This window comes from Eumetopias jubatus, unplaced genomic scaffold (genome assembly GCF_037043125.1).
Source record: "Eumetopias jubatus isolate StellerSeaLion01/CBP00866 unplaced genomic scaffold, mEumJub1_p1.0 scaffold_15, whole genome shotgun sequence".
Taxonomy (NCBI): Eukaryota; Metazoa; Chordata; class Mammalia; order Carnivora; family Otariidae; genus Eumetopias; species Eumetopias jubatus.
The window spans coordinates 73,845,745-73,864,446 of NW_028274821.1; the positions used below are offsets into that span (position 1 = coordinate 73,845,745).

General features: G+C 39.1%; 1 protein-coding gene across 2 annotated transcripts in view; it reads left to right on the forward strand.

The window, feature by feature from the left end:
* The window catches only part of HSDL2 (hydroxysteroid dehydrogenase like 2), a 61,518-nt gene that overhangs the window by 25,002 nt on the left and 17,814 nt on the right, over positions 1 to 18,702 (forward strand). For both annotated transcript variants that reach the window (XM_088018891.1, XM_028107861.2), the window contains exons 5-8: positions 2,089 to 2,192; positions 2,885 to 2,983; positions 12,427 to 12,621; positions 14,451 to 14,522. In XM_088018891.1, coding sequence (XP_087875017.1) covers positions 2,089 to 2,192; positions 2,885 to 2,983; positions 12,427 to 12,621; positions 14,451 to 14,522 — 470 coding nt within the window. The remainder of the gene's footprint in view (positions 1 to 2,088; positions 2,193 to 2,884; positions 2,984 to 12,426; positions 12,622 to 14,450; positions 14,523 to 18,702) is intronic.

An 18,702-nucleotide genomic window follows, 5' to 3' on the forward strand; every position in this document is an offset into this window, starting at 1 on the left:
AATATCGTCAGGGAGAGAGTGGGGACAAGGCCCAAAGAACTGACCTGTTCGGAGGTTTCAGCAAGGATCTAGAGCTGTTTCCTGATCCCTGGCACCTAGGGCCCTGTGGCCTGTGACTCGTATCACAGGTTTATAGAAACAGGGTTGGAAGGCAGAGATGAGGTAGAAGGCAAATCCTTAATTTGTATTTTTAATAAAAGTTTTAAATATGTAATCTCCAGTGTAATGCTTATAGAAATTCAGTAGTAAAGTTTAATTGTATTTCTGAACAGTTAATTTTTCTTTCCTATACACAGCTCACTTTATTCATTTACTCAAATGCCTATGGGGTGTTTGAGCTTATAACCCTAATTAAATAACATAATTCATGTAAGAGTAATAAGGGCAGTGCCTAGCACACAGTAAGTTTTCAGTAAGCTTAACTATTTTATTAAGCTGGAGGTGTTAGTATTTAAGTGTGGTGCTAATAGTCTTTAACATAGAAGATTGAGCATGTTGCTGTAAAAAATGCAGCTGATTTAGGATTAGTAATGCTGAGGGCCAGGCAGGCAAAGTGCAGGTGGAAAGGTTTTATCTAATAGATCAAAGGAGAAGCTCATGTTTATAATGTAAATGAAATAAGCTCTTTCCTTGCATGTGAAATGTAGTCATGGTCTTATTGCCTGGAATAGATTTGGTTTTTTCCTGTTCAGATTTTGAGGTGCATCTTCATTGTTTTAATGAATATCAGCTGTAATATTGTTTGCCCCTCCCCAACTCACCCCCATGAAAGTGAAGCACTTTTGGAAAGGAAAAACAATATGTATAAAACCCGTTAGTGATATTGATTATATTTGATTTCTAGACCTGAACAGACGTTGCAGATGGTAATAAGAATGTTGTACATTAGTTAATTAAAAAAACTGACAAGAATCAACTAGTTCAAAGTCCTAGAAATTATTGAATGTGAAATAAAACTAAAAGCTCTACAGCTTTAAGCTACGTGTATGTTATAGCTTAATAACACAGTGTAGCTTAATCATTAATAAATTAAAAATATTGAACCTGAGTTTTTTTAAAAAATAAATTGCCTACCTTTTTGGACAGTTTTTTAAAAAACATAAAAACTAAATATTCCTCCCAAAGGCATACTGCATTGCATATTGGTGCAAATTAAATTTGGGAATGTTTTGGGAGTTGTGTTATTAAATAACAGTTCCAGCATAGTAGGAATACCACACCTACTAAGATGAAATAAATCGGCATACATAATACTAATAATAGCGGTTGTTTATTTCATGTTTAACATATGCACTGTTCAAAGTGTTGCATATTTATCATCTCATTTTAATCCCTGGGTCAGTCCTAGATGGTAGCAGGTATTACCAACACTTACAAGTGAGAAAACTGAGAATGTATTTTGCCTAAGATCACACAATGAAGGGGAAGAAAAAGGATTTGAGCCCTGGTCTGTCTGACTTGAGCACCATGTTCTTTACCATAGTGTTGCCTGTGCTGGCTAGCAAGGACATTAACTTGCTGAAAATTATGCATGTGTGTGTATGTGTGTGTGTGTATTTGTGTGTGTGTTGGGTGGGAAGAATTGAAAGGATGTAGTTGAGGATAGCTTCAGTTGGATTTAAGGCTAATATGGCAAGGATTTGATATTTTCATCAAGCAGATCATTTTGTCAGGCCATTAAGCAGAGTTTCAGAAAATGAAAATTAATTGCTTTTCCTACCTTCATTTTAAAAAAGTAAACACAAACAAAAGTACCCTACGTATTCCTGACCAAGTTTAGTTGCTTTGTAGAAGTACTTTAAAATATAATTTTAGGAATGCCTGGGTGGCTCACTGGGTTAAACGTCCAACTCTTGATTTTGGCTCAGGTCATGATCCCAGGATTGTAATATCGAGCCCTGCATCAGGCTCTTTGCTCAGCAGGGAGTCTGCTTGAGATTCTCTTTCTCCCTCTGCCCCTCTGCTCTCGTGTATGTTCTCTATCTCTCAAATAAATAAAATCTTTAAAAATAAAAAAATAAAATAATTTTGAGAAGTGGGGAAGTTGTTAGAAAGCTATTAACTTGATGTGTTTTCTTTTGCTTTCAGATCTAAAGCATGTATTCCTTATTTGAAAAAGAGTAAAATTGCTCATATCCTCAATCTCAGCCCACCACTGAACCTAAATCCATTGTGGTTCAAACAGCACTGTGGTAGGTGGTAGGTTAAGGGAATGGTTTGTTTGGTTAATTTGTTTTGTATTAAATCAGTGTTTCTATGATGTAATTACAATTTTTACATAGCATTCAACATTAAATTTTCTATGTAGAATCAATAGCACTTTGGAAACTAGATTCTTAAACTTTTATCTGTAATTTAAAACATTGAGGTATAATTTACGTTCAATAAAATGCACAGATTTTAATGGTTCAGTTTGAAGAGTTTTGACAAATGTATACATCTGTATAACCAATAGCCAAATCAAGATATGGATTTCCATCATTCCAGAAAGCTCCCTCAAGTCTCAGTGGGTGTGTTTTATTGTATATAACTTAGTCTTCAATGAAGTTGGTTAGAAACTATGAAGTACTTTTTCTTTCACAGCAAACTAATGATTTGGGGTTGAGTATGCATTAAAATTACAAGATTTATGTAGAGGTGCCTCCTTTAAAATAGTTACATCAGGTACTTACTCCTCCTTTGTACATAATTCACTAAAATTTGGACAGGTAATTAGAATAGAAAGCCAAAGGCAAAACTGAAAGAAGTTCTGTTTTAATTGACTAGGTTAGCAAATCTGCAACTTTTTGTTCTTGTTTTACTAGCAGTATAGCCCTAGAAAGTGGTTATTTATACTCACAAAGTTGTTTCTTAATTAAGCACTATTCTTTGTGGTTTCTTTCAGCTTATACCATTGCTAAGTATGGTATGTCTATGTGTGTGCTTGGAATGGCAGAAGAATTTAAGGGTGAAATTGCAGTCAATGCATTATGGCCTAAAACAGGTATGTATTTTTTTAAAAAAATCCAGTTATTGGATCTCATTTATTGTCCTTGACACTTTTGAGGTACAGCTTGGGTAGGTAGGTTGAGGTGGGAAACAAATTAAACTTTTTTTTTTTTTTTTTAAGAGAGAGGGAGAGCATGCGCATGAGAGCCAGCCTGCATGAGCGAGCATGGGGCAGGGGTGGTTGGGGGGCAGAGGGAGAGGGAGCAGGAGAGAGACTTGGGGCTTGATCTCATGACACTGAGATCGTGACCTGAGCCAAAAATCAAGAGTCAGACACTCAACCGACTGTAACACCCAGGCACCCCTAAACTCTCTTTTTAAACTTAGAAGTTGGGGAAGGGTGAAATATGGAAGTAATTGAATTCTGAAGGGCTTATATGAGCATGGGAAGATTGGGGAAGGAAAAGTATTCTAATAGTCTCATCTTGGGGCAGCCACAATACTAGATGGTATATTTTTTAAAAATTATATTTTCTGTTTGGGGCTAGGGTATAGAAGTGCTTCTGGATATTAAAATTATAGACAACCACCTACCATTTTTATTTAAATTAAATTTTTTATTTTAATTCCAGTATAGTTAACATTCATTGCTATATTAATTTCAGGTGTGCAATACAGTGACTAAACAATTCTCTACGTTACTCAGTGCTCATCCAGATAAGTGTACACTTAATCCCCTTCATCGATTTCACCCATCCCTCTACCCACCTCCCCTTTAGTAACTGTCAGTTTGTTCTCTATACTCAAGAGTCTGTTTTTTGGGCACCTGGGTGGCTCAGTCGGTTAAGCGTCTGCCTTTGGCTTGGATCATGATCGATCCTGGGATCGAGCTCAGCAGGGAGCCTGCTTCTCCCTCTCTCTCTGCCCCTCCCCCTGCTTGTGCTCCCTCGCTCTCACTCTCTGTCAAATAAGAGTCTGTTTCTTGGTTTGTTTCTTTTTTATTCTTTTGCTCATTTGTTTTGCTTCTTAAATTCCACATATGAGTGAGATCATATGGTATTTGTCTTTCTTTGACTGACTTATTTTGCTAAGCATTATACTCTTTAGCTCTTTCCATGTGTCTCAAATACTTTCTCCACAGTTGGTTTATTCAAATCAGGATATAAACAAGTTTCACACATCATATTTGTGTGATATGTTTTTCATATATAGTAGTTAACACTTTTAATTTTTTTTTTCCTTGCCACTGATTTCTTGAAAAACAAGGTCTTTTCTTTTTTTTTTTTTAAAGATTTTATTTATTTGACAGAGACACAGCAAGAGAGGGAACACAAGCAGGGGGAGTGGGAGAGGGAGAAGCAGGCTTCCTGTGGAGCAGGGAGCCAGACATGGGGCTCAGTTCCAGGACCCTGGGCTCATGACCTGAGCCGAAGGCAGGCACTTAATGACTGAGCCACCCAGGCACCCCGAAAAACCAGGTCATTTATAGAGTTTCCAACATTCTGGATTTTCCTGATTTCTCCCCATTGTGTCTTTTAACATGTTTCTTTATTGTCTAAGGACCTTTCTATTGTTTATTCCTATTCTTCTTCTTTCTGGAATTATTTTGTTTATTCATTTATTGCTCAACAGATTATCTGTTGGGCAGTTATTATGTGGAGACATTGTGCAGGGCACTGTGATACTTCGTTAGCCTTTACACGTAATGGATGACGAGGCTGGTAAGAGTTGGCCATGAAAACACATTTAATCCAGCATTTTTGTGAAGTATTATAGCTCTAGGGGTACTCTTGAACTGAATTGCCACATACAAGAATGTGAAACTAACCCAGAGTTCTAGTTTAGGGACATTTGAGGGATTTCTTTTTATCTTTGTTCCCATCTGCTGTCTACTGGGTGAAGGGATTTTATCTGCTCCAAGCAGAAGTGAAACGGCCAGTGACTTATGGTATTGATGCAGGGGAAACGGGAGGCTGTGGGTGAGAATGTACGGAGCACGGGGGCATGTTGCTAATGGAACTTCTAGGAGAATTTAGCTGTTGCAACCATCTCTGTAGTCACCACCATTCTTTTCTTCTAAGGACTCAAAGGATCGATTTTTTTTCTTAAAGATTTTATTTATTTATTTGACAGCGACAGCGAGAGAGGGAACATAAGCAGGGGAAGTGGGAGAGGGAGAAGCAGGCTTCCTGCAGAGCAGGGAGCCCAACATGGGGCTCAATCCCAGGACCCTGGGATTATGCCCTGAGCCGAAAGCAGACGCTTAATGACTGAGCCACCCAGGCGCCCCTCAAAGGATCAATTTTTTAAAAATTTCTTTCTTCTCCTATTTGACCGAGATTCCTTTCTTCCATGGCCCACTGTGAGATCGGAACCATGTTTTATTGCTTCTTCATTTTTCCTTATGTTTCTGTAGCAGACACAGTTCTTTAAAGATTTTCTGGAGAATGATATTCTTTGCAGTGGGGCAAAAGATCAAAGTGAAAAAGTGCTTCTGTAGTGTTTCCAAACTGCATGTCAAGACTCATTGGTGAGTCATGAAATCAATTTTGTGGATTGTGAAATTGAGTTAGAAGGTAGCAGCCAGAATTTTGTTGTCTTATTTCTAATGGAATGAGATAGAAAATAGTAGGGGGCATTGCAGATTGTCTGGTTTCATATATAAATGAATACAAATGTATTTGTGAGTGTGTGTATATGTAGGTATTATGTATTCTTAGTCATGTCGGTAAAAAGTGTTACTGATTATGGATCACAGTTAAAAACTTTAAAAGCTCACACTTCACTGTGCCTTTCTTCTTCAACTTCCTTTCCTTCTCTCATCCGTTCTTAGCCTCCTCCTCCTCCCACTTCAATCATTGCTGTTGGTAGATAGTGAGAGTCAGAAAGTTAGTTTGAAAGGCAGGTCTCCCAGAAAACGAAGTCTTAACATAGTATTTTCCCTTTTTTATACCTCTATTATGTTACTTGTCATTTTCTATTCATTCATCTTCCAAACATTTTTATATGCCAGGCAGAGTTCTCTGTACTATTTATTCATTATGCATCCACAGATAATTTATTAAGTGTCTACCTGTGTACAAGGGATTAAGGGGTACTAAGATGAATGGGATGCAGATCTTACCGTTAGAGTTTACTCTTCAGGGTGGTTACCATCATCTGCATTTTGTCCTTCCCTTCTCACCTCCACTCCCCTAACCTTTAGGTCTTTGGGATCCTGGGGTAACAAAGTTAGAAAAAGCCTACTCTGACTCTAAGAATTAGAGATTTTATTCATAAACTAGATAATTATTGGACACCTTTTATGTGCCAAGGTCAGGTCTAGTAGTTTAAGATACATCAGAGAACAAAACAGACAAGAAGCTCTGTCCTTTTGGAACTTAATTAGTTTAATTGGGAGAGATACAATAGACAGTCAACATAATGAATAGTAAAGTATCTAGAAGGTGATAATGCTATAGAAAAAAATAGAACAGAGTAAGGGGGATTGGGAGTCTCAGGTACTGGAAGGGTAGATTGCAATTTTATATAACCCTGAGATCAGGATCTGAGCCAAAATCAAGAATTAGATGCTTCACATACTGAGTCACTCAGGCACCCTTTTGGCAGGGTTTTGAGCAGAGGAGGGACGTGACGATACTTGAATTTTTTAAAGGATCTGTCTTGATGCTCTTAAGAATAGATTCTTTGGTGGGTGGGTGCCTGGTTGTCTCAGTTGGTAGAGCACGCGACTCTTCATTTAATCTCAGATGCCATGAGTTCAAGCCCCACGTTGGGTTTGGAGCCTGCTTTAAAAAAAAAAAATAGATTTTTTTTCTTTTTCCTCCCAACGAACCCTTGTGTCGAGGGCTGACTTTCAGTAGATCACAGCGAGGGAGCTGCTCGAAACCCCGACCCAGAAGCAGGTCGTCTACAAATGGTTCAGCACCAGGTTCCCCACGAACATGTGTTGCGTGACAGGCGAGGGGGCACCCCCCTTCTGGTCCTGCCTATTTCCCAGGAGGAGGGGCTCTCCACATCTGACCCTGGTCCCCATGCGCAAGGCTGTGACCTGCCTGCAGGAAAAGAATAAGTTCTTGAGGGTCGAAGGGAGAAACAGGAGACAGAGAGACCAGATTGGAGACTATTGCAGTTATCTAGACAATATGTCTTGGGAGCTATGACCGGAGTGATAGCAATAAAAACACTGGAGAGTGGTTAGATTCTGTTGTATTTTGAAGGTGGAACCAATAAATAGGGAAAGCTGCAGATGGGGCAGGTTAGGGAGCAAGGTTAGGAATTCATTTGGGGGCATTGTGTTTGTGCATCTAGGTAGAGATGGTCAGTAGACAGTTGGATTTGCAAGTGTGGGTGTCAGGAGAGAGGTCCAGGCTGGAGATAGAAATTTGTGGGTTATCAACATATAAATAGTATATAAGAAGAGAAGGGACCATTGGCCATTGCAACATTCAGAGATTGGGAAGAAGTAGAAAAACTAATTTGGAGGAAAAAAAAGGAACTATATAGGAGAGTAAGGTAGGAAGAAAATTAAGAGTATGATATCCTGAAAGCCACTTGAAGAACATGTTTCAAGGAAGAAGGAGTGATTCACTGTGTCAAATGTTGCTGATAGTTCTTACAAAATGGGGACTGACCCTTGGATTTAGTAGTCTGTACATCTCCTTCACATTACTTAACAACATTTGTAATTAAACTATTGATTTTATAACTTGGCTAATGTCTTCCTTGCTAGAAAGTTTCTTAAAGGTAGAGACAGTATCTGCTTTGTTCATTTTATTGTAGTCCTTGTAGACGTTCGGTAAATGTTTGATGAATTAATGAATGTACAGTATGATTACATTCTGCCTAGCTCCAAATTAGACATTCTGAACAGAACATTGCATGACAGCAAATGTGGAGGACACTACCAGGATTGACAAGTGAAATCAGTTCACTTCCAACGTCTTTGCTTTAGCTTTGAGATATTCATTTTAGAAGTTTTACTAGACATCTTGGAGCCATTGGTATTATTTGGGGCCTAGACTTGATGGCACAGTAAACTGAATTTACAGTCCTGTTCCTTGCAGTACATGACACAATGAGTACATGAGTACAACTTGAGCAATTGTCTGGAATGTTGGGTGGGTGTGAGGTTGTTGTGGGGAGGTGGATGACTAAGTCCCAGGTCTTGATTGCCCAAGTTTAGGAGCTTGAATTTTAACTTGTATTCAGTACAGAGCCACTTCAGAATTTTAGAAGCAGGAGAGCAGAGGAAAAATCGGAGCAGTGGAGTGATAGGGTTGCTGATGAGGTTTAAGAAGTTTAATTTGGCATCTGAGTGTAGGATGTCTTGTGAGATCGTGGAGAGAGGAGGCAGGAAAGCTAGCTAGGATATTGCATTATTCATGACTCAGGCAAGAAAATGGATTCTAGAGGGTGTCCAGGCTCCTGGCTCTTTGTGAGGCTTCTATTTAAAAAAATAAAACAGGTTTTCTCTTCCTAGACTGTATAGAGCAGCTCTTTATGCTTGCTGGAACCAGTAATCTCCCAACATTATTCCCTTCAAGGAAAAGGAGATTTATTGCACTTAATGGAATGGACACAGTGTAACCTATATTAACCACGATCAGAACAGTGTCCTGGTCCACTCTTTGTCCTCTCTGGTTCAGTGTTCATTCTGTACACTGGCTACATTTTCCTGTCTGGATTTAGAACTTTTCACCCCATTGAATTCAACCCATCCAGAGAAGTGGTCAGAGAACAGGCCTTAGTAGTTTAATAACATGAGGATCTCAAGCCCCAGCTATGTCAGCTTCAGAAGTGTAAGTTTTTCTTTTTACAAGACTGCCTTCATAGTTTCTGCCAAAACGGAGGGCGAGGAGGCGGGTGGCCTGCTGTTCAGAATGCCTGCTGCCTCTTACCTCTTGAGCGTTCAGAATGAGCGTGGTAGAGGGGGGAAGTCCACTTGGGGCTAGAAATCAACGGAGGCTGGGTTGCAGAGCCTGTGAACCCAGCTGCTGATGGTGGTCCTGGCAGCCGAGACGACGATAGCAGAAGTGTCACAGAGCAGCTGCAGTCCTCTGTCACGTGGACCACACTACAAATAGACACAGGGACTCAGCTGACCAGGGAGGTCAGGGAAATGAGGTAATAGCTGGTCTCCCTGGTGCTAGAAACCAAAACTAGTTTCCCTGTTTTTTTAAGGCACTTGCTTACCAACTTGTTTAAATAACAGTTCATCTATATTTCACTGATTCTGAGATGCCCATGTTTTCATATTTTTACATCTTGGATATCAGGATGCTCTTACTATTGATGATGTACCATAGTTTAATTTGGCACATGTTCTTTTTTCTCAGCGGTACACTTTATAATCAATGATATCTTTGGTTCAGTGAGTACACAAAGAATATGTGTGTGTGTTTGGGGGCTGACAGTTGTTAAAGAGGTGAGACAAGCTTTCTTTCCAGAGGAGGCGGAGTCAAAGACAATGCTGATGTCTTAAGTCTGATATGTACTCTATATGTTTGTGTGAAAAGGACATCTTTGGTGGGTTTTTAAAAAAGATTTTATTTATTTGAGAAGAGAGAGAGCGAGCATGGGGGTTGCAGAGGAAGGAGGGAGAAGCAGACTCCCCACTGAGCAGGGAGTCTGGCACCAGGACCCTGAGATCATGACCTGAGCTGAAGGCAGATGCTTAACCAACTGAGCCACCCAGGCGCCCCTCTTAGCTTGATTTTAAGGCTCTTCTTACTGTTTTTGTGTTTTGTGCAGTCTGCAATCAGGAGAATCAGTTGAAAGCTATTAGATGCTTCTCCAATTATTCCTTAATAATACTTAAGTTTAAGGGTCACCTTTAGGATTCTTGTGATCCAAGGCATATCAGGTTTCTTTAAAATTTTTGCTTATTTTTGCTCATTCATCAGTGAATTTTCATTTGATGTATTCTATTGTGAACCTGCTTTTATTGTCAGTTTTATAACCTATTAGGGTAGCCTATGACATTACAAAACCTTTGTTGAAAATAACTCTGGCTTATTTCTTGATTTTGAGCGTCTATGCCTTCTTCGTATCTTCCATAGAAAGATTACTGAAGTAAAGATAGGTTTGGGGAAATTATTCATTGTTCTTAGGTTATGTATATGTGTCTATACATATGAACACACACAACACATGTATACATCTTAATTTAGAGTTTTAAGAATTCTTACACCATTCATGTAGTCTGTAATGAGACTAAGTGTATACATATGCATATAGTTTTAAGGTACACTGTATTGAAATCTTTTTTTAAAGTTTATTTTTTTAGATTTTTTATTCATTTAAGAGAGTGAGAGAGTACAAGCTGGAGGAGGGGCAGAGGGAGAGGTGGAAGCAGGCTCCCCACTGAGCAGAGAGCCCAATGCAGGGCTTGATGACCCAAGCCAAAGGCAACTGCCTAACTGACTGAACCACCCAGGCACCCCAAAAGTTTATTTATTTTAAGTATCTCTGCACTGAACATGGGGCTCGAACTCACGACCCAGAGATCAAGAGTCGCATGCCCTCCTAATTGAGCCAGCCAGGTGCCCCTATATTGAAATATTTTTAGAAAAATTCTACAGTTCGAGTGCCTGGGTGGCTCAGTCGGTTAAGTGTGCAACTCTTGGTTTCAGCTTGGTTCATGACCTCAGGGTCCTGAGATCAGGGCCCATGTCAGGCTCTGCACTGGGCATGGAACCTGCTTGGGATTCTCTCTCTTCCTGTCCCTTTCCCCTTCCCCCCGCCTGTGTGCATGTGCGCTTGCTCTCTCTATCTCTCAAAAAGAAAAAGAAAAATTCTACAGTTTATGGAAGCGAAATAACTAAACTCTAAGAATGCCCTTTAGTTTCATGGTGGTTAAGATCCTGGCTCTGAAGTCAAGTCAAGCTGTCAGGTGTTTGAATTCTAGCTCCTGTAATCTTGGACAAGTTACTTAACCCCTCCCTGCATGAGTGCTCTCTTCTGTAAAATGAGAATGATAACAGTACCTACCTCATAGAATTCATTCAGATAACTTATGTAAAGTATGTAGCAACATGCCCAGCAGAGGGCGCACTTGATAAATATTAGCTGCCATTTTTTATTAATAAGGTATCACATCAAGAGCAAAACCAGAGCTCTTGAACTTGGTTAAGCAAAAAAATTTCTTCTTAGTAGAGGAACTGCTGTTATAAGGTAGGGACATATTTTCTAACTTAGTGCTTTTAGGAAATTCCCCAAGTTAATTGTGCTATCTTTGAAGTAGGGATGTATGCTGGAATGTAATCACCATGAAGGTAGGGGCTTTTGTCTGTTTATCAACTCATTTGTTCCCAATCCCTACAATAATGCCTGACTTATAGTAAGTACTCTATCACTATGTGTTGAATGAATGGAAAGGGGGTCAGTGGCTCTTAAAAGCTATAAACTTTTCATCGTGTGGACTGAATTATGTAATTTATTCCAGTATGTAATGATTTAAAATGATGGTTTAACAGTGGTATGGAGAGAACTTTAAATTACTAGAGACTGAAACCTAAAGTACTTAAGTTGACTTTCATTGTTCAAAATATAAGCTAAAATATAAGTAAATTGAGATAAGTTACTGTTCACAACTTTGACATTGTATAATTAATAGTGTACTATGAATGGTAGAATTTCAAGTTACTTCATAAAAAAAAAAACATAGAATTTAAAAATCACATGCACCTAAAACAAGGGTGCCTGGGTGGCTCAGTCAGTGAAGTGTCTGCCTTCGGCTCAGGTCATGATCCCAGGGTCCTGGAATGGAGCCCTGCATGGGGCTCCCTGCTTAGCAGGGAGTCTGCTTCTCCCTCTTCCTCTGCCCCTATATTCCTTTTTTTTTTTTTAAGATTTTATTTATTTATTTGACAGACACAGCAGGAGAGAGAACACAAGCAGGGGCAGAGGGAGAGGGAGAAGCAGGCTTCCTGAGGAGCAGGGAGTCTGATGTGGGGCTTGATCCCAGGACCCTGGGATCATGACCTGAGCCAAAGGCAGCCGCTTGACGACTGAGCCACCCAGGTGCCTCTGCCCCTATATTCTAATAGAGGGGTGAGACAATAAATTTAGGGAATGAGCTCCATATTTAGAGACAGGAAACTGAGGCCCATAGAGGTTAAAGTCACTTGCCAAAAAGCACAACATAGTTGACATAAAAATCCTGCTCACCTGCCTTACTGCTCAGTGCTTTTTCTGTTACACCTTCCTGGCTTTCTTAACTTTCAAGACTCGTATGCAAATTCCTGAGCATTTTAAGTCAGAAGTCTAATTGAATTTTGCAGTGAGTCTCACAAAGGAGTTCTATTTTATGAGGCAGTGCTGTGTAGAGTAAGGAATGTGTATTCTATCCAGTCATGTCAGAACATTTGGCAAATCCCTTAAGCTTTCTGGATCTTGCTTTCATCACCTGTGAAGTAAAGTGATCAGCCGTCTTGTTTGTTACTTCCACGGTCCTCCTGTTTCATTTGGAGTTCTCTGTGTGTGTTCTCTCCGCAGCCATCCACACTGCTGCTATGGATATGCTGGGAGGATCTGGTATTGAAAGCCAGTGCAGAAAAGTTGATATCATTGCAGATGCTGCCTATTCCATTTTTAAAAAGCCAAAAAGTTTTACTGGAAACTTTATTATTGATGAAAATATCTTAAGAGAAGAAGGAATAAAAAATTTTGACATCTATGCAATTAAGCCAGGTAATGCTTCCAGTTTTTAAAAGTAGTGATGTATTTTAAAAGCTATCCTCCCAACGAAGGGGAATACCATACCAGCACAACTTCAAAAAGAGAGAAAGGAAAAATGGAAGTGAATTGAGGACTTTACAGGGATGTACAGATACAGAAGGCACATCAGCTATGAGCCATTTCCAAATCTTGAAACTAAAAATGAAAATTGGTTTTTAAAGTTGATCTTAAAATCACAGAGTAAAGACTTTATTCAAGGATGTGGTAATAGGTGATATAGGAGTCCATTTTCTGTGAAAACTTTTTAGGAATATGGACTCTTTCCAAATGTTTTTCTCTTAAGTGCAGTCTCTTAGAGTAGCTAGCTTACTGTTGGATGGTGAAGGCCAGTGAACACAGTCTGCCCTTTGTACAAGAGTATGATTTGAGAAGTTCTCAGCTGGCCCCCTTGTTCAAAAATCATTCTTCCTCTCTGAAATTGCAGTCATGATGGTGATGATCAGGCATTTTTACTTTATGTATGAAACATAATCTATATTAAATAATAGACAATATAGGCGTAAACAGTTCTATTTATTGGTGCAAAAGTGTGTTTCTAAATACTATTCATTAGGTTGTGCTTCCACATGTTTATATTTGTGTCATCCCTGTCTCTTCAGTTTGAACTGAATTAAATAGCTCTTTATGGTTTTACAAAGCAGTTTCATATACATTATCTATTTAACCCTCACAGCAATCCTGTGAGGGAAGCAGTATTGTTTAGGGATTAAGAGCATGGAGTTTGGGAGAAGACAAGCCAGGTTCAGATTCCAGCTCAGTTGCTCACAAGCTATGTGACCTCTGGCACGTCACCCACTTTCTCTGAGCATCACTTTCCTTACTGGTAAAATTAAGGGAATAATAGCTTCCATACAGGGTTTTTTTAAGAATGAAGTGCAATAGTGTGTATAATGTGCTTGGCACAGTGCCCAGCATATGACACAATCGCAGTACTCAGTAGGTAGTATTTACAGTAGAAAAAACAGGCTCAAAGAGATTAGTCTTTGCGTAAGAGCAGTCAGCTAATAAATGGCAGAACCTGAACAAGATGCAGGTCTTCTGGGTCCTGAGACAGTGTAATTATCACTTTAGATTTTAAAGACACAGTGTCATTGTGCACAAAATCTTAAATTTAAGATTAAAAATCCTATCAAGTGTAGAGAACATAAGATGAATGCTTTGATAAGCATTAGGATATAACAAAGACCAATGCATTCCTGACCTCCAGTTTTTTTTTAATCTTCTGAGAGGGAGAGACAGAGATGGAAACAAGTCCTTCTTAATGAGGAACCCCCTTCTCTCACAGGGCCAGAAATGAGTCCTGAGCACTTTGGAGGGATGTAGGACAGAGGGTTGTATGGATAGATGAGGAGGGGGCAAAGCCTCCTGGGAGAGCAGTTGAGGGCTTAACGTAACAGGTGGCTCTGTGATCAGATCTTAGAGATGAAATTTGCCATAGGAGAGGAGGATAACTTGGTGATGGGAAAAGTATTTTATTTTATTTTTTTAATACTTTTTATTGTTATGTTAATCACCATACATTACATCATTAGTTTTTGATGTAGTGTTCCATGATTCATTGTGCATAACACCCAGTGCTCCACGCAGAATGTGCCCTCTTGGGAAAAGTATTTTAGCTTCGTGAAGGTCAAGTAGTTTGACACTTCTCACGGGAGTCTTTTCCATTGCGCTAGAATGATCATTACAATAAAAACAGATACAATGTTCATTAAACAGGTGTTAAAATCTAATGTATTGACGTTGTCATAGTAACCTGAGTATTTTTGGGGTCAATTTTCCAGGCCATCCTTTGATACCAGATTTCTTCTTAGATGAACACCCAGATACAATTACCAAGAAAATGGAATCACATGGTAAGACATAGACCATATTTTATGTAGGAAAATAAAGATGCTAAGTATGTATTTCTTTCAGAATATAAAATTGGACATTTCTGCCTTATGCTTTTAAACCATTTTGTAATTTAAACTAGACAAGTATATGTGGGCTTAGTTAATTCAAGCAAGGAAGGTTGTCTTTTCCTTCTACCAGTAAGAAGTTATTAATAGATTCTTTTCATTTGATTATTTAAAAAGAAAACAAACCCTTTTTAAGGTTTTATTTCTTTTCCTTGGCACTGTCTTTAGGTATTTCATGTTGATGTATTATTTTATTTTGAGGAAAAATGTGTCACATCGAAGTACACTTAATACCATTCTCAGAGTTTGTGCTGTGTGACTACTTTATGGGAGAAATTAACTTCAAAGGAGGTTTTGGTTTTACTTTATTTTGTTTTTATAATTGGTCCAGAGTTCAGTCTCTGTGTTTGATGTTATGCCACTAGCTTACTGAAAGATGTCAGAAGAAACACTCTTTAACAAATACCCATGAGAAGAATCTCTTTCATGCTTTATTAACAAGAATAGCTGTGCTTCTCCTGGGCCCTTACCTTATTTTTATCTTGTAGAGACTGTGAATCTCCTAAGTGATCACAGATTCTTTAGATGGCTGCTAGAAAACTTAAGAACAAATTTCCTCTGTACCTTCATAGCAGATTTATAGAACTTTATACCACAGTGCATTTTAGTGCCAACCTTTTTTTTCTGGCTTACTCTTTTCTAGCTTTATCTTTTCCTTGTCTGAATTTTTGGAGATAGTTTAAGAAATTACTTAATAAAAATGGCAACTTTTCTTTTGTATCATAAAAAACTTGAAAAATACACAGCTTATCAGAGTGTGAAAGAGTCTAGTCTTCAGGTTAGGCAAGAGCAAAATCCTGATTTTTGCTCATCACCTTAACATTGGATCTGGGCTCATTTAAATTCCAAATTTAAATTAATAAGAACCACTTATCGATCACGTATATTCATTTTGTTTTTCAACAGATATTTATTGGGCACTACTATGTATCAAACACTGTGCTAAGTCCTTTGCATTCATTGTCTCATTTAACACTTATGAGCCTACAAGTCAAGTATTATTATCTTCATTTTACATTTGAGATCATGCAGGTGGCAGAACCAGGATTTAAATTCATAGTTCTCCGATTGCAAAGCCCATAACCTTAACCAGTAGATTTAAATTGCTTTTCTAACTCCCAAATACTTTAAAGTCCTTTAAATTAGGATATTTCCCCCCAGTAATCCAATTTATTAATTTGTAATGAGGAGTTGCCATCTCATGGACTAAGTGTGTAGTTGCTATGATCAGCCCATTCTCTCCCTTGGGTCATAATGACATAGGGAACAGAATCATAATCAGAAGGTTGTTTCATGACCGTGGAATCAGAACAAGAGAGGTTAAATAAGTAAACGTAAGATGAATGTTTATTAGCATCAGATTTCTTTTTTTTTTTTTAAAGATTTTATTTATTTATTAGAGAGAGAGAATGAGAGATAGAGAGCACGAGAGGGAAGAGGGTCAGAGGGAGAAGCAGACTCCCTGCTGAGCAGGAAGCCCGATGTGGGACTCGATCCTGGGACTCCAGGATCATGACCTGAGCCGAAGGCAGTCGCTTAACCAACTGAGCCACCCAGGCGCCCAGCATCAGATTTCAATAGGAGTGATTTTGCCTTTGGGATCAGAATATGTCAAGTGCATTGACTGCAATCCGTATATCCATCTCCACATGAGGGATGCCCTCATCCTTGAGGTCACAATACTCACATTCCTTCGGTTAAAGCGTCTCTTCCCCATATGATGCTGGAGAGAGCATTTGCTACTGTAGCTCTCTTGTCCCTATTCTTCCTCGTTCATTGCAATTCTAGTCAGTATTTTCTGTAGATATTTTCATATATTCATATAGGTAATAGTCCAGTATATCTGGCCTGGGATCTTACATCTCTTTCAGGTGATTTTTTTCTTCCATATCCACATCCACTGTATGTTGACTTCACACTTTCTCTCTCTGAGGTCTGCGTGTAATCCCTCATTTCTCAAGTGGGAACGGCTCACCTTTCTGTTTAATAATCCTATTTGATTGCACCTTTTCTGCTTATTTGTGCTGTGTGTATTTGTTTTATATAATGTATTTGTAACTGTGAAGTATAAACTGTGCACAAAGTTTAAATTCATGGTTTTTCTCATATTAAAAACAATACTGTCGTTTCTTCATTGATCTCCTCTCCTGGCACCACCCCATTGCAACGCAGGGAGCCACAGATTCTTATTTGTTGGTTCAGTTTATTGTTGTTGTTGTTTTTCCTTAGTTCTAGTTTTAATTGCTTCTGTTACAGTTGTTCTGGATTCTCCCCAGAAACACTTATTCTTAGCCTGGCTCTCCTTTTCCTTTACCCTGTGGTTGTCACCATCTTTTCTTATTTCTATCTTACGGGTCTTTCCTTGTGTGTTCTGGGAGACCTTTTCAAGTTTGAACTCTACTGATAAGACAGGGCGCTGGAAAAAGAAGAAGATAGCAGGAGGGGAAGAATGAAGGGGAGTAAGTCAGAGGGGGAGACGAACCATGAGAGATGATGGACTCTGAAAAACAAACTGAGGGTTCTAGATGGGAGGGGGTGGGGGGATGGGTTAGCCTGGTGATGGGTATTAAAGAGGGCACCTACTGCGTGGAGCACTGGGTGTTATGCACAAACAATGAATCATGGAACACTACATTAAGAACTAATGATGTAATGTATGGTGATGAACATAACAATAAAAAAAAGGGCACTGGGCTGGCTCAGTCAGTAGAGCAGGTGACTCTTGATCTTGGGGTTGTAAAGTGAAGCCCCATGTTGGGCGTGGAGCCTCCATTAAAAAAAGACTTTTGCCACTTTCATCTCTTCCCTATGGCCTATAATGTTTATTTCAATTTTGCTGTTGTACGTTTTGTTTCTCATGTTTCCTATTTCCTTTTTCATTTTATTTCATTGGCTTTTCACCCCAGCCAGTTATATATGACTCTCTGCCCCTGTTTCAGAGAGTTTTCATGTGGAGGAATCCTTGTGAGTTTCATAGCAAATTATTTTCAGAGATAGGTTGTTTTCTCTTCAGGATAATTTTCCTTTACCTTGTGGTACATTGTTTTTCATAGGCATCAGGTTATTTTTTTCCCCCTGTTAATTCGTCTTCATATTAAGAGCTATCTCTAGAGCTAGCAGAGCCGGATGACAGAGATGCGTAGATTGCTTTTGGCTCCACTTCTTGTCCATCTGGTGGAATTCCTTTCTCAAAGCTGTAGCTTCTTTTGTGGTACCTGTTAGGCATATAGCTAGTGCCAGTGTGCCAGACTGACATGGGACCTTCTCTTACTTCCCACCATCCCCTGCATGCCCTGCTCCCGGGGTTCTTGCCCTCCCCATTTTTATCCATAATGCTTTGAGGCATGTACTTTGCAGGATGAACCACTATCAAGGCTCCCTCTACTGTCTGTTCCTCTGGTATTTGGAAACTACAAGCTTTGAAACTGGATTTGAAAGATGGAGGCATTCTAAAAAGTGGCATTATAGAACAGAGGGACAGATCCTAGTCTTCTAGCTGGCACAAGCCCAGAGTCTGGTCCAGTGTTTTAAAAATGTGAAAACCTATCTTCCTTGTTTAGGTGAGCAGAGCTATTCTTTCTCTGAGATCTTTCAGGAAGCAAAGCATAGGCATTCCTGTGTTCTTAGGCTGACTCTGTCTACCTTGGAGTTACTGAACATTTCTACCTAGACTCTGACAGTAGATTGTGAGTCTAGGTGATGTTTAGTATTTGTTCACATGTTATATTTATTTAAGGGTGAAGTGAGGAGAGGCTATGACAGGGGCTGCTAGCCATGTATCTTTTTTTGTTACTGAAATGTTCTTTCTCAGTGAAGCTTACATTTGTAGTCTATTGACTGTACCTTTCAAATATACTACCAATTTGTTTTTTGTCTCCTGCAGTTTTATTCTCTTGTGCAGAGTTATCACGCCATGTCTAAATATTCCAGGTGATAAATTATGCAATTTACATAAAAAACTTTACACTGAAGATTTTGCTGTGGTCTCCTTGACACCACAGGCTTCTGGGGGACTGGTTATGCCCTCTTCCTTGACGTAGGTGATGATGACACAGTATATTCACTTACTGATAAC